The following is a 14,401-nucleotide window of genomic DNA, read 5'->3' as shown; positions in this document are numbered from 1 at the left end:
TGTGTTGTCCTGGGCTACTTGAAAAATAATTTAGTGGATTTAAGTTGTGGCAGATATTTAGGTAAACTAAAGAACAAGTATTTTGAATAAAAACTTGAACATTCAGCCTATTTATTTTCTTTTCCTGGGGGTCAGGAATAACCAAGTGCCAGTTTACAGATATCTATGAGGCTGAAACAAGAACATATTTATTTTCTTTTCCTGGGGGTCAGGAATAACCAAGTGCCAGTTTACAGGTATCTATGAGGCTGAAACAAGAACATAATAAAGCCTGAAAGAATACATGAGTGTGAAATGCGTTATCTTAGCATGTTGCCTGCGTGCTTGTGTTGTAATGGTAATTTTGATGTGGGACTAAATTCATGATTCAGGTGGAAACTTTGAAGGTTTAATCAATACAAATTATGCATTATCTATTGCTTCCTCTAAGTATAAAAGAACTTTTCTGTGCAAAGTGCTGTAACCCTTAGTTCTTTTCCAGTTCAAGGTTAGTCTTAGTATAGTATTTACATTCTTGCTGTTGCTACTATTCTTTAGGCATATTCAAAACATGAGTGAGATCAAGACTGATGTCGGACGAGCTCGGGCATGGATAAGATTATCTCTAGAAAAGAAACTCTTGTCCCAGCATCTCAAGCAGTTGCTCTCTAACCAGCCACTCACCAAGTAAGAGCTTGCCTCTTGAGGCATTTCTGTTTCTATGACCTGTGTGCTTACAAAGCAGATTGCATAAGCTGACAAACAATAGCTTTATTTTTCTTAAGTAACAAGAAATCTCGAGGTAGGCTGTCCGCAGTGCCATCACAGACACAGGCTCTTCTTTGCCCTCTCCTCCTAGACAGTCCTCAGTATGTGCTAATCACCTCATAATCACAAGATGTCTATTCTTGCAAAAATTAATGAGTCAAGGATATGACTGGTTTAAAATAAGTAGTATCAATAAATTGCTTTCCTGAAATTTTCAGTCCCATTATCTATCAGAATAGCTGTTTGTTGCCCCTCACCCTTGTCAGCACTAGTCATCACTTTTAAATCTATTAGTTTGATAGACAAAACGAACTCATAGTTTTTTTTTCTTTAATAACTAAGTTAAAAATATATTATTAACTGTCTATATGTTCATTTTTGTGAATTGTCCGTTCTTTCCACATTAAAGTTTTTGCCAATGGTTTGTCTAAGTGCAGGTGTTTACTTTTAATGGAAGACATAATGAAAACTATACTATACTATTGATTTGTGCTTGTCTTACCCTTTTCTAGAAAGCTTTATAAGCGTTATGCTTTTCTACGGTGTGAAGAAGAAAGAGAGCAGTTTCTTTACCATCTTCTTTCCCTCAATGCTGTGGACTATTTCTGCTTCACCAGTGTGTTCACCACTATCAGTAAGTCTGGAGAATAGACTGTTAAGTGAAGAGTTGCTCAGGTGACTAATGGAATAAGAGTTCATATTTTTAAAAGTGAGACATATGCGGGGTACCCTTCCCCCATCTCCCTTCTAGAATGAAGGTTACGCCTCAGCTACTCAGAATGCTACTGGAAGACAGCCCTCAGCTCTCAGCCCTGTTGGGGGTGCCTCACCAAAGACAACTACCTCCTGCCAGGGCCAGCCCGCCTCCTGTGACTGGTCAGAGGGCTGTCCGAGAACTCGCCATCCCATCAGCTGAGGACTTCGTTGCAACTGCATCACAGTTCGATTTCTCCTTTAACCAGCCCCACTTTCCTCCTCACATGTTGGTCCCAGAAGCAACATTCTGCATGCTAATTTCTGACTCAGAGTCTGCTTCCCAGGAAGCCCAATCTGCAATAGGAAATGGGATGGATGTGCAAAGGAATGTTTTATTAGCAGAATATTCTTTCATCTAACACATAAATTCAAAGAATCAGTATATGATAATGATAAACTATAACTGAATGAAACTTGATGATTCAGAAAGACTTGAAGGTGTCGATGGACATCGTAGGTCTGTGGAGGGCAGAATGCTAATTGGAGATGATAATGATAAACTATAACTGAATGAAACTTGATTCAGAAAGACTTGAAGGTGTCGATGGACATTGTAGGTCTGTGGAGGGCAGAATGCTAATTGGAAATGTTTCAGATAAGCTGAATTATAGCATTTATTCTACTCACCATTACTATTCTCGTTTGCCGTGGGTCCCCTTCCCTACTTCAGAGGAGTTTTACTTTTATCAGTTTAGAGTTGTATGCACCTGCAAGTGTCAGAAATTTGGAAAACAGTGGTTTAAACAAATTAGTAGTTTTATTTTTCTTACATAACAAGAAGTCTAGAGGTAGGCAGTCTACAGTGCCATCATGAGGGCAGTCTCTTTGCCCCTCTCCTCCTAGATAATCTTCACTATGTGCTAATCACCTCCTGGTTACAAGATGGCCATACTCACTCCACCTTCCAGCAGGAAGAGGAAGGAATGCCAAAGAACAAGCGTCAGAAACTGCTAGAAAAACACAATTTTCCAAGAAACTACAGTAGATATCACTAACATTTCACTGGCCAGAACTGTGTAGGTTTTAGTTTTTCTAATCTCTGGTAGAGGCAGACAAGGAAAAATGGAGTTAGAATGGTAATTGGGCCAACCTATAATATCTGGCAAACTAATATTAATTTATTAGGTTACTGCAGGTATAAGAGGCGAAAATGTTTCCTACACTTTTGAAAGAGAAGAAATAGCAGGGGTAGTTAAGACTCCTAAGATCCTCCTTCTATCTGCAGATTTCTCTTCATCTGAGAAACTCTTTCAGTATGAGGAATTGAGATACTTCATAAAAGAAATATTCTGAGTTTAAATACTATTACTCTTTTTATACTTTATGCAAAAACTGTTGTTTGTGCATCTGTGGGTTCTTTGCAGCCACAGAACTGCTGACCCTCATAAGGCCTTTTTCTGCAGCTTTGCTAATCCTGTCAATGAAAGATTCAAATAAGAGAGGCCTGTGGCACCTAAAATAGTCTTGCGCTAACCTCTCCGCTTTCAGTTTCAAAAACCATTTAATTCTGGTGTTCACTAAACCGTGAAAATATGGCCTTTCCTCTGACATTTTCCTTTCCTTCAGCCAAAGTAAAAGGACAGAAAGGAAGGTTATTCACCCAACATAAAGAAAGTCTATATAAAATTAAGGAAATGAACCATTTTCCCATTCATTTTCCTTATCTAAGAATGCATTGAACCATGAGCCCATATTGTAAGGCTGTATCTGAGAACCTTGTCTAGTAAATGTTTTTCCTACTAGACGTAGTTCTTTTAAGGAGAGCTTCTAATATGCCCTCTTGTGAATGAGTGCGCAGAAATCCCAAGAATACCACCAAAAAATATTGATTCTACCCTGCTTAAAAAAAAAGAAGAAGAAGAAGTATGGCTCTGAAGGATAAAAATGTGCTAATGAGTTTAAGCCAGCCCCATTTTTTAAAGGAAAAGGAAGGGAGTGTTACAGTGTCTAACTTTATGTTTCCACGTTTGAGCAAAAGATAGTGGTGGGACAGTGACATCTAGTGGTGTGCTTTTGAAGAGCCTTCAGAAGAAAGGGTTTCACAGCAGTTCGCTTTCCACGTCTTGATTCTTTTCCTGGGGCCCTTCCATGAGTCACCTTAATAGCTTTCCAAATTGTGGTTCATAGACTTTACGTTATGTCCAGAATGCAGGTGTCATTATTTAGTATTTTCAGCTTTGCATATTGCGCTGTAAAATTGGGATGGGAAAGTTCCAAAGTACAGGGCTTTAAAGCATTGCCCATGAAAATCAGTGACATGGGAATACTATCCAAGAAGTCATCCACTCCCTTTTTCATATGAAACCATGCCAGGAACCATGTTCATTTGTACTTGATTTTGGAACAAAACTGATAAAAATGTTAAAGTAATGAAAGTACTACATAGCACCGTCAGTGTTCATGTCCTTAGGTGTTCTGGTGCTAATGCCTAGATGGTTTATAAATGTAGTGCTGTTGTGTATCACTATGGTGATGTGCATGCCATGCATACATGGTAATGTATGTGCCGGGGAAACCACTGCAAGTATTAAGACTTTTGGCTTGTAAACTTGACCTCATCTTTCTAGACTGGGAGAGGTTGTGATCTCATCTTTTTGTTTACGTATATCTTGATAGATCATAAAGAGGAATTATCTGTGAAAGCCAACAGAGTTCTTAATATGTATTTGTTTTGTTATCAGGAGAATTTTATTGTAATTTTTTATTAATTCCAGCATTTTTTCTTTCAGTGATTCCATATAGGTCAGTGATCATCCCCATTAAAAAGCTGAGCAATGCAATCATCACATCGAACCCTTGGATCTGTGTATCAGGAGAGCTAGGAGACACAGGAGTAATGCAGATCCCCAAAAACCTCCTCGAAATGACTTTTGAGGTAGGTCCCACTAATACCTTTCTTAGCAGGAAGTGTCATGTGTAATTCTACACAAGGATTCCAGTTTCACTTTTTCATTTTTCCTTATTAGATAGTATAAAGGAACACTCAAGCATACAGGTTAATTTTTTCAATCATGTACCTAAAGTTGTCCTAAATACTTACGCTCATTTGTTCTGTATTTTTGTTATTTAATTGTTAAGCTCTATTTTTCTACTTGTAATGGTGCACTTTTGGGCTTTGCCGGGTCCTGTTCCATGATTCTCAATGCCTTTACACTAAATTCTTTAGCCACAGTGGTTCACTTTCTTACTGTAAAATGCTCTCTGCCTGTACCTGTACAAGAGAACTGACATCCATGCTTATGGCTTTTAGACCACATGGTGACATTTATAAAGTGATTTGTAATACACCTTTTCAATGTTGTAGTCAGTGTTCAGGTCTTACCTGGTGAAGTAGTCCCATACGTTTGAGCCCCCATGCAGGTTGATCCTGGCACACAGGAGGAAAACAATACCTGTGCTTATTTCATAAGGAAAGTGGTACCAAATGAACATCCTGTTCTCGTGTTCCTTGCGGACTAGGAATAGCATTTTCCACTCGGAGCCAGAACACACCCCCAAGAGCCCATTTTGGCCCCATCTATCCAATGGGCTCACAACTATCTATACATAAAAGATTAAAACCCTTGACTTTTCCTTGACTACCAAGTATGGAACAGAGAGTGCGTTTTCAGTACAATCGTTGCTGTTTCCAAAGTCTCTCAGTCTGTCTACTTCCTTCTATCTCTGCCACCACAACTAATTTAAGATGCCATCCTCCCTCACCTGGATCACTGTGATACTGTCCTAGCAATACAAAGAAGCCAGGCCTTTAAGAACTCATAGCTCTGATGTTCCCAGCCTTACATAGTCAGTTGTTATTCATGATCATTTATCAAAATTTAATTGACATTTATTTTTACTCTTCTTATTATCATCACTTTCTTTTATACTTGTCCACAAAGGGCCAGGAAGGATGTGGATAACCGTGCCTTTTTTTTTTTTTTTTTTTAACGGTAGCTTCGAAGACTTCTAGTAGATGAGATTGGAGGTCAGTTCTGCCTTAGTATTTTATTTGAAACAGAAAAATAGCCGTGTCAGTGGTTTTTTTTGTTTGTTTTTTTGTTTTTTACCTGTAGTTGTTTTCTGACCTCTCTGTAATTGAATCTAAATAACACCCTTTTTTCACTTCTTAAAATTCTTCTCATCCTTTAAAGCACAAATCACTATCATGTGATATTTCTGGGTTCCCTAGTTAGAAGTAATATTTCCTTCCTCAGGGTTCCAGCAGTTATTTACGTCTCTAGTCTAGCACCTTGTACAGTCCCCCTCACTAAAGAGTTAATGTCCATTTGTCCCCTGTCTTGTTAGATGTGAATATATTTATCCTAGTGCACAGCACACTGTGCAGAGTGAGTCCTCTGCAGTTAAGTTAGGCAGAAGCAAGTACAGCAGCTAAAGCTGAGAGGTCGTGGGTCGGGATTGGGTACCAAATAACCTGTCCTGTCCTTACAGTGCCAGAACTTGGGGAAGCTGACTACTGTTCAGATTGGTCATGATAACTCAGGACTATTAGCCAAATGGCTAGTGGATTGTGTCATGGTCAGAAATGAAATCACAGGGCACACATACAGGTAAGTAAATATCCTTGGCAGCTCAGAATTCTTTGCTTAAGACTCTAGACAAGAAAAGGTTTAAGAATTTTTTTTTTCCCTAAAACTTTCCCACTGCCTTCTGAATTTTAGTTTAGTTTTTTGAGTTGTTTTGTTTTCACTGACGTAATACAAAATTGCCCAAAAAAAGACTTTACAAAAACTGATGGTGTTTGCTGCTAATGCGTAGTCCACAAGTGTTGCATACTCTGTTGGAAAAGATTGATGTAACCTTGATAAAAGAGAAAGAAAAGAAAGAAGCTTAAAATAATTTCAGTAAGAGGAAAGGCTCTTTTGGATACTTTTGGTTATGGCCAGCACCTCCCTTGGGACCATTCTCCTCTTCTCCTCTGTAACTTAAATCTCACATTAATTTGTAGTTTGAAAATATTCTTTCTAGAACTAACTACAGAATTTTAATATAGATTAGGTATGAGAAAATATTAAAGAATTATTTTAATTTGGTTGGGTATCATAACAGTTTATGGCTATGTAAAAGAATGTGTTCATTTTTTAGAGATTTACACTATAGCGTTTTTAGGAATGAAATGTCTTGGTGTGTGTAATGAACTTTAAAATACTTCAACAAAAAATGAAGCGTATAGCAAAATGTTAAGTCTAGGTGATAAGAATACGGGCATCTATTATACTATTCTACTTTTTGTATTTTTGAAACTTTTCATAATTGAAAGAAAATAGCCCACAGGTATTAAAATGATGGGCTTCACTCATGATGCCACTTTTTAAATTCTGATTTAAGCTAGTAAAATATTAGCGATTCAGGAGAGTTTTGTTTTGTTTTGTTTTGATTTTTGTCTCGTTAGGTTCCCATGTGGTCGGTGGCTGGGGAAAGGCATTGATGACGGAAGCCTGGAGAGAATTCTTATTGGAGAATTGATGGCATCAGCAGCAGATGAGGATCTAGTAAAGCAGTGTCGGACTCCGCCCCAGCAGAAATCACCCACCACAGCTAGGAGACTGAGCATCACATCACTAACAGGAAAAACTACCAGTAAGTAGTTGTTGTTGTTGTTGTTTTTCCCCTCCAGTGGGCCTCAGATGTTGCAGTATCATGTGGCCATTTCACAGAAAACTGTCACATTAATGAATTGTGGTAAGAAGGTTAAAAAGAAGAAAGCTGAGAGAAATTAATTTGGGAGAAGGGACTTTAGAAAACGGAGAGAGAAAAGAAATAAATAAGGCAAGACATTACAAATATTAAAAGCCTAAGGAATTTAGATGTTGAAATCCAATAAAAACTGCATACTCTCTTTCAATTAAGTTGTGATAGTGTGAATAAATAATATTTTGCCTGAAAACTAAAGGAGGAATAAGGACAGTTTGATATTACAATATTCCTAGGTAGCCACATCTAACTATCCAGAGCCCCTTATACTGAGAGGGAGTCTAAAACTTCTTCTCCCCATCCCCCAACTTCCTATGAAGTGATGAAACAAGATACTATAAAGGAGTGAGTTCTATGGATAGGATACTGTATTCACATGCCAAAGTACAATAAACTTTTATTTATACTAACGTGGGCTTTCGTAGGCTGAATAATGTCTCCCAAGGATGTTAGATTCTAATCCCTAGAAGCTGTAGATGTTACCTTATTTAGAAAAAGATGTAATTAAGTTAGAGATTTTGAGTTGGGGAGATTATCTTGTATTATCTGGGTGGGCCCTAAATGTAATCACGTGTATTCTTTATAAGAGGGAGGCAGAGGAAAATCAGACACACACAGAGGAAAAGACAGTGTAAAGATGGAAGTGGAAATTGGAGTGATGCAGCCACAAGCCCAGGAATGCTGGCATCCACCAAAAGTTTGAAGCAGCAAGGAGCATATTCTTCCATAGAGCCCTGAAGGGAGCATGGCCCTGCTGATACTTTGATTTCTGCCCTATGATACGGGTGTTTCTGACTTTGTGAGAGAATAAATTTCTGTTGTTTTAAGCCACCAAGTTTGTGGTAATCTATCACAGGAGCCACAGAAAACTAATGCAGAGGCAGTATGATATAGTAAAAAATTACAAAAGTTTATCAATGAAGTACTTTTATTTCAGCTACAGACAATAGCCATAAGTAGAATAATAAAAGTACCAAAGAGGTCCTTAGTTTACTAAGAAAGCCGTTTCCTTAGATAGTAGTAGTCCCAATCCATTAGACATGGTGATATATTCATTATTAGATTATTATCTAAAAAGCCCCTTTATTCTTATATCATTCCCCTGATTCATCCTTTCTGCATTCAGGAGTAAACTTTACACCACGCACCTGCTAGAATAGATGAAATGTAAAAGACTGAGGATGGAGAGCAGCATAATACTCACACACTGCTAGTGGGGATATAAAAGGAAAAACAATCTGGCAGTTTCCTATAAAGATACATATATACTTACATACTTACCATATACTTGACCCAACAATTCCACTCCTAGATATTTACCCAAGAGAAATGAATACATATATCTACAGTAAGGCTTGTATTTAGATGTTCATAGCATCATTATTCATAGTAGCCAAAATGGAAACAGCCCCAATATCCACCAACTGATGAATAGATTAGCAGATTGTGGTATATCTATTCAACAGGATACTTTTCAGCAGTATATAAAAATGAACAAACTACTGACACATTTTACAAGATGGATGAATCTAAGAAGCATTCTGCTAAGTGAAGGAAACCAGATACAAAGGACTGTATCCTATATGATTCCATTTATATTAAATTCTAGAAAAGGCAATGTAATAATGATAAGAAGCAGATCAGCAGTTGCCAGGTGTTGAGAGATGGGAATAGGATTGACTAAAGGTGGGGGAGGGGCACAGGGGAACTTTTTGAGTTGGTGGAAATTTTCTATGTTATGATTGTAGTGGTGGTTACATGACTATATATCTACCAGAGCTTACCAAATCTCACACTTAAAGCTGCCAAATTTATTGTACGCAGTACTTTATGCTGATTTAAAATTAAAAACTCGATTTCAGTTCACTCCATCCAAATTATTATAACTTCTGAACCAATCCAGTTTCACGGGGTATTACAGTTTTGGGAGTTCTTATCCCTACGTTTGGTCATATTTTCTTTTCTTACTCAATAAGGAGAATATTTTAAATAACCTGAAACTCAGAGATGGGTAACTTGCTATTTTCTCACAGTGTGTGCAAGGTAATATTTAGAGAACTAAAAGTTTTATCAGTTTCAATATACTACGGATCAGTACAGGGTTCTTTTGGAATGAATAAAAGCTTTCAAAATAGATCTTCATGCTTAAAAGAAAAAATATTCAGAGAATGCCAAAAGTAAAAATAAAACTACTAGGAACTGAAGAGGCCACAGTATAAATGCTTCAATCATAAGAGGTTTCCATTTTAACAATTTTATGCATTGGTATAGAAAAAACTTTCTGAGTTTTACCTACAATGAATTCAGAGATTCTTAAACACTGGAACTTATAATTTGTTCTTAAACACTAAAATTTATAGTTTGTCCTTTATAGTATGATATATAAATTAGGTATAATAGTTAATCACCACAAGAAAATACGAAATATGTAATTTTTCTCGTTAACTACTGTCCTTGGATGAAACCTGTTTACCACTTTTTTCTTTTCTTTTCTTTTTTTTTAACCATTCTTGGGGTTTGAAAAGCAAAGACAGTTTATATCCCATTCAGGCAGCCTACTAAGCTCCCCCTCAGGACCAGAGCCTAGATGAGCAAGTGCTGGCTGCGAGGGTAGACTGACAAGCCAGGAAGGGAATTCTGGTCTTCAGGTAGGATGCCTCAATGTACCTGGCATCTTCCCTTTACTTTAAACACAACAGCAAAAACACAGATCTTGGGTTAGCCATTCAGAGCCTCAGAAGCTTTGGTCTGTGCCCAGTAGGAACTTGGAGGTAGGTGATATAAGGGGGTGGGGTGCCTGAGGAATGAAGCTATGGGTGTTCTCCACCTTATTCCTCAGATCCTGAGGACTTGCTAGCACTTACTGCACATACCAGGCCAGGTGATTGACATCTAATATCTCATTCTGTTTTCCCAGTGATTCATGTATGAAGTGTGTATTTTCCCTATTTCAGGATGAAGAAACTCAAACTCAGAAGAAGTTAGACATTTGACCAAGGTCATAGATTACAAGTGGTAATTTTTAGAGAACTAAAAGTTTTATCAGTTTCAATATATGAATTGATATGAATCTCGGGGTCTCTTGGATTCTTTTCCATTGTGCCAAGATGCCTCTCCCTTGGCCAAACTGGCCCAAGGCAAGTTTCGCGGAGCTCCTGGCCAAGCCATCCTCTGCTGGTGAAGTGTTTCCTGCATAGGTAGACACAGTTGATATCCCATAGGACTTTGATTTATTTCCTTTGCATGAGAATTCAGCCAGTGTTTATTATTTTTCAGAACCCAATGCTGGACAGATCCAAGAAGGAATTGGAGAAGCTGTGAACAACATTGTGAAACATTTTCACAAACCTGAGAAAGAGGTATGATGAGCTATACAACTCAGTGTAGCAGAATTTTAAAGCTGCTTTTGTACATGGTACATAAAGCAGTACAGAGTGCTTTCATTTGCATTTGTCAGCTTTCTAATAACTGCAAAAAGATGCTTCCTAGCTACCCGAAGCATTTGTTTCTCTAGTATTTTTCTTAAACGTAGACACAGCAGATGATGCTTTGGCTGTGCGTTTTGTTCCACAGAGAGGAAGCCTCACGGTGTTGCTGTGCGGAGAAAATGGCCTGGTCGCAGCACTTGAACAAGTGTTCCACCATGGGTTCAAATCGGCTCGCATCTTCCACAAGAACGTCTTCATCTGGGACTTCATAGGTAAATTAAAGCAGGTGTATGTCATTATAAGGTCACTGAGTTGTTTCTCAGAAAACTCAAAGATCCAGGAATTGAGCCAATAAGGGTTAACGATAAGGGAATATGTTTTTTAAAATAAATATCAAATAAGCACTATCCTGGCTTTGCATTCAGTCAACCAGCATTAGGGTCCCCAGCATTCCAAACACTGTTCTAGGCGCACAAGGTATACATCAAGATATAACTAAAGACACAAAAATTCCTATGATTGATAAACTTACATTCTGGTGGGGATAGGGAGGACAGATGCACAGAAACATAACAAAATATGCAATCCAGCTGGTATGTTAGAAGGCAATTGCGGATCTGGAAAAAATAGAGCAAGGTACAAGGAAATGAAGTGGCAAGTGCTCTTTTTTTTTACTGCCAGAGACAGGTTGTGTAGTGCCTTCTAAGCCATTGGAAGGACTTTGGTCTTTATCCTGAACAGAATGGGCAGTATTGGAAGGCTTGGAGCTAAGGAGTAACATAACGTAACGTTTTCAAAGGATTATTCCAGCTCTGTGCTATCCAGTATGGTAACCACTAGCCACATGTGGCTATTTAAACTTAAATCGATTTAATATAAATTTAGAATTCACTTCCTTAGTCACAGGGGCCCTACTAGTAGCTACCAGTTGGACCTTTACAGATAGAGAACATTTCTATTACCACAGAAAGTTCCATAGAAGTGTGCTGCTCTGGCTTGCTAAACTTCGTAATCTTTATTTTGGTATGCAACTCTTCTAGAATTCCCAGTTTCTTTAAAAGGGTGATTAATCATTTTGTGTTTTGTAAATAAGGCCTAGGTAAAGTAGTTGATTTCATCTAATTTAGAATTTTTGGACAAAGAAAGGAAAGTTGACAGATTAGGCCCCCCTGGGAGCAATTTTTTTTTCCTTTTAGAATGCCTGGAATATTGCTCCTGCTTCTGATATCAGTGTGCACGTACCTTTGTCTCAGACTTACTGACTCAGTTCCATTTTGAGGATTTTGTTGCAAAGTAGTAGCCAGCCATTCTATAACTAGAACGGAGGACACCTTCTCAGTGTAAGACTGGAACAGCTGAGTCTGTTTTTCTTTTTTTCTTTTTTGCCAGTTTCCATTTCTTGAAGCTGTTCTCAAGAAGAGAATAAACTTTCTAGCCTTCTAGAATGCAATCTAGATTAGAAAATGAACTCCCAGGAGCATATTGTTCCACCCTGAAGTGATTAATCTATTATGAAGTGTTGATGTGTATTGTGATGTGATTCTGACTTCCTTCCCCAGAGAGAGCGGTTGCTTATTTTGAAACCACTGACCAGATTCTAGACAATGAAGATGATGTCCTTATTCAGAAATCATCCTGCAGATCCTTCTGCCACTATGTAAATGCTATTAATACTGCACCCAGGAACATTGGGAAGGACGGCAAATTCCAGATTTTAGTTTGCCTCGGAACACGGTATAAAGCCAGATCTTGACTTTCCCTGTCTTTGTTACATGTTGAACAGAATCCAGAAAGGGTTAAACCAGATCATGGCCCTTCCAAAGTTCCCCTATAGGTTTCCTTCATTCGAAGTTTCATTATGAGACTACTGTTTTTTGAGTACTTGCATTATGCTAAGTACTTTACATACATTATCTCATTTAGTCCTATTGGTCACCACCACTACTACATGGAGTAGCAACCTATATCCGTATTATATAGATGGGAAAATAGAAAATAGATGAGTCGCAGATAAATTAACAGATTTTCCCAAGGTCACACAGCTAGAAAGAGGTGCAGCCAAGATTCACACTCAGTCTCACCCCAGAGCCCAGGCTATCAACCATTACATGGTACAAGGCTCCAAAGATAGGTAGATAAGTAACAGGTGGGTTGGCAGATAATTAGACACACCAACACATACACACATATATATTTACTATGTAGAGCTTGTATAGTTTATATACACCACCATATGAAATTTAATAACATTGTGGAATTCTTACTATGTAAAGTCTTCTAAGACAATTTCCTATCCCTTTATTTCTTGAAAATGACACATACAAGCTGTATAATCTATTAATTTTAAAACAGCTCTCAGAATTATAATAAATGAAACAGACCTTTAGAAGTTTTTTTGTCAATGTTCGTTTTCTTCTAAATCCTTAGAGCCCCAAGGAGAGATGCAGGATGGCCTAGTTATGGCCGTCCTTCTCATGGAAGGCATACTGAGAGGTGCTCATTAAGGATGTCATAGGTACTTAGCAACAGATAATTTAATGTCAGAGTTTAGTCAGGAAATGCTGAAGACAGATTTTTATCCTTCTGAAACAACTGGTTTATAGAACTAAATTCTGAATTTCTTCTTAATAGAAGGGGCCCAATTTCAGCTGTGCTTTCAAAGCTCCTTTTGAACAAGGTCCTTATCTCCTTTTATCTCTTTACTGCTCTGATTTATTAGGCCAATGTAACCTCTCTTTTGGTTTGTAAAATCTACTTAATGTTCTGCTTTGATTTTGTTCCTTACCTTGTTGTGTTGTATACGTTGTTTTGGTTTTTTTTTTTAAGTTAATCTCTACTATTTAATGTAGTCTTTCTTCCCAAAAGGTCAGTATACTTTGGCATGTATTACCACAGATGTCTGCATAACACCCCTGTAAAAAAAAATTCAAAATGACATTCTGCCTCTTTTTAAAAGTAGTAAAATCAGAATAGAGTTTCTTTAACGTGCAGAGGCCCTTATGGCCGCCTGATACAGACCTACTTTTAGAATCTAATGGGTTTCCTATCAGCGTACACTGTCTCATTACTCTGTCATTTTAACCAGTAAATATCCAGCTGCTTGTCTTTGGTTTCCTTTCTGCTGACCTCAGAGCTTGGCTAGATTTTGCCCCACCCAGCCCCACACCGCCCCACACCTTCCCGTTGAAAGCTCCAGTCTGTGCCTTGTTCTGCAGTGACGTCAGCAGTGCTCAGGACTGTTTCTGTTTGGGTCTGCAGGGATCGCCTGCTCCCACAGTGGATCCCGCTGTTGGCCGAGTGTCCTGCCATCACCCGGATGTACGAAGAGAGCGCCCTCCTGCGGGACCGCATGACCGTCAACTCCCTCATCCGCATTCTGCAGACCATTCAGGACTTCACTATAGTCTTAGAAGGCTCTCTCATCAAAGGAGTGGACGTGTAACCCAGTTGGCTAGAAACTCTCAGGCCAGACCCCTTGCTTCTGAACCTTCTCCATCCATGGGACCGATTTGGACTTGTCTGACAAGGCAGTGAGTCACCACAGGGGGGCAACACACCGTATCCCCCACACTGAACAATCCTCATGCTACAGACAAGGCGAAATACTGTATTGTAGTTCATTTGAACCAGGAATTTAGTATAAAATAGAGTATTTTCATGTGTTAGATGTGTGTAAATATGCTATCTTCTTTAAGAAATTATATTACTCGAATAAGATACTTTTCTTAGATTGAATATTCCTGTGACTTAAAATAAGTAGCTTAAAAACATTGGAA

At 38.3% G+C, this 14,401-nt stretch overlaps 1 protein-coding gene across 1 annotated transcript in view; it reads left to right on the top strand.

Moving 5' to 3' along the window:
• The window catches only part of DENND5B (DENN domain containing 5B), an 87,610-nt gene that overhangs the window by 68,885 nt on the left and 4,324 nt on the right, over window positions 1-14,401 (top strand). Inside the window, exons 14-22 of the mRNA XM_015590076.2 lie at window positions 538-666; window positions 1,260-1,381; window positions 4,233-4,378; window positions 5,935-6,053; window positions 6,896-7,083; window positions 10,474-10,556; window positions 10,771-10,897; window positions 12,185-12,359; window positions 13,884-14,401. The exon at window positions 13,884-14,401 is cut by the window's right edge and continues 4,324 nt beyond it. Coding sequence (XP_015445562.2) covers window positions 538-666; window positions 1,260-1,381; window positions 4,233-4,378; window positions 5,935-6,053; window positions 6,896-7,083; window positions 10,474-10,556; window positions 10,771-10,897; window positions 12,185-12,359; window positions 13,884-14,067 — 1,273 coding nt within the window. The 3' untranslated portion in view covers window positions 14,068-14,401. The remainder of the gene's footprint in view (window positions 1-537; window positions 667-1,259; window positions 1,382-4,232; window positions 4,379-5,934; window positions 6,054-6,895; window positions 7,084-10,473; window positions 10,557-10,770; window positions 10,898-12,184; window positions 12,360-13,883) is intronic.

This window comes from Pteropus alecto, unplaced genomic scaffold, assembly GCF_000325575.1.
Source record: "Pteropus alecto unplaced genomic scaffold, ASM32557v1 scaffold103, whole genome shotgun sequence".
Taxonomy (NCBI): domain Eukaryota; kingdom Metazoa; phylum Chordata; class Mammalia; order Chiroptera; family Pteropodidae; genus Pteropus; species Pteropus alecto.
This window is presented reverse-complemented; position numbering and strand designations above follow the sequence as displayed.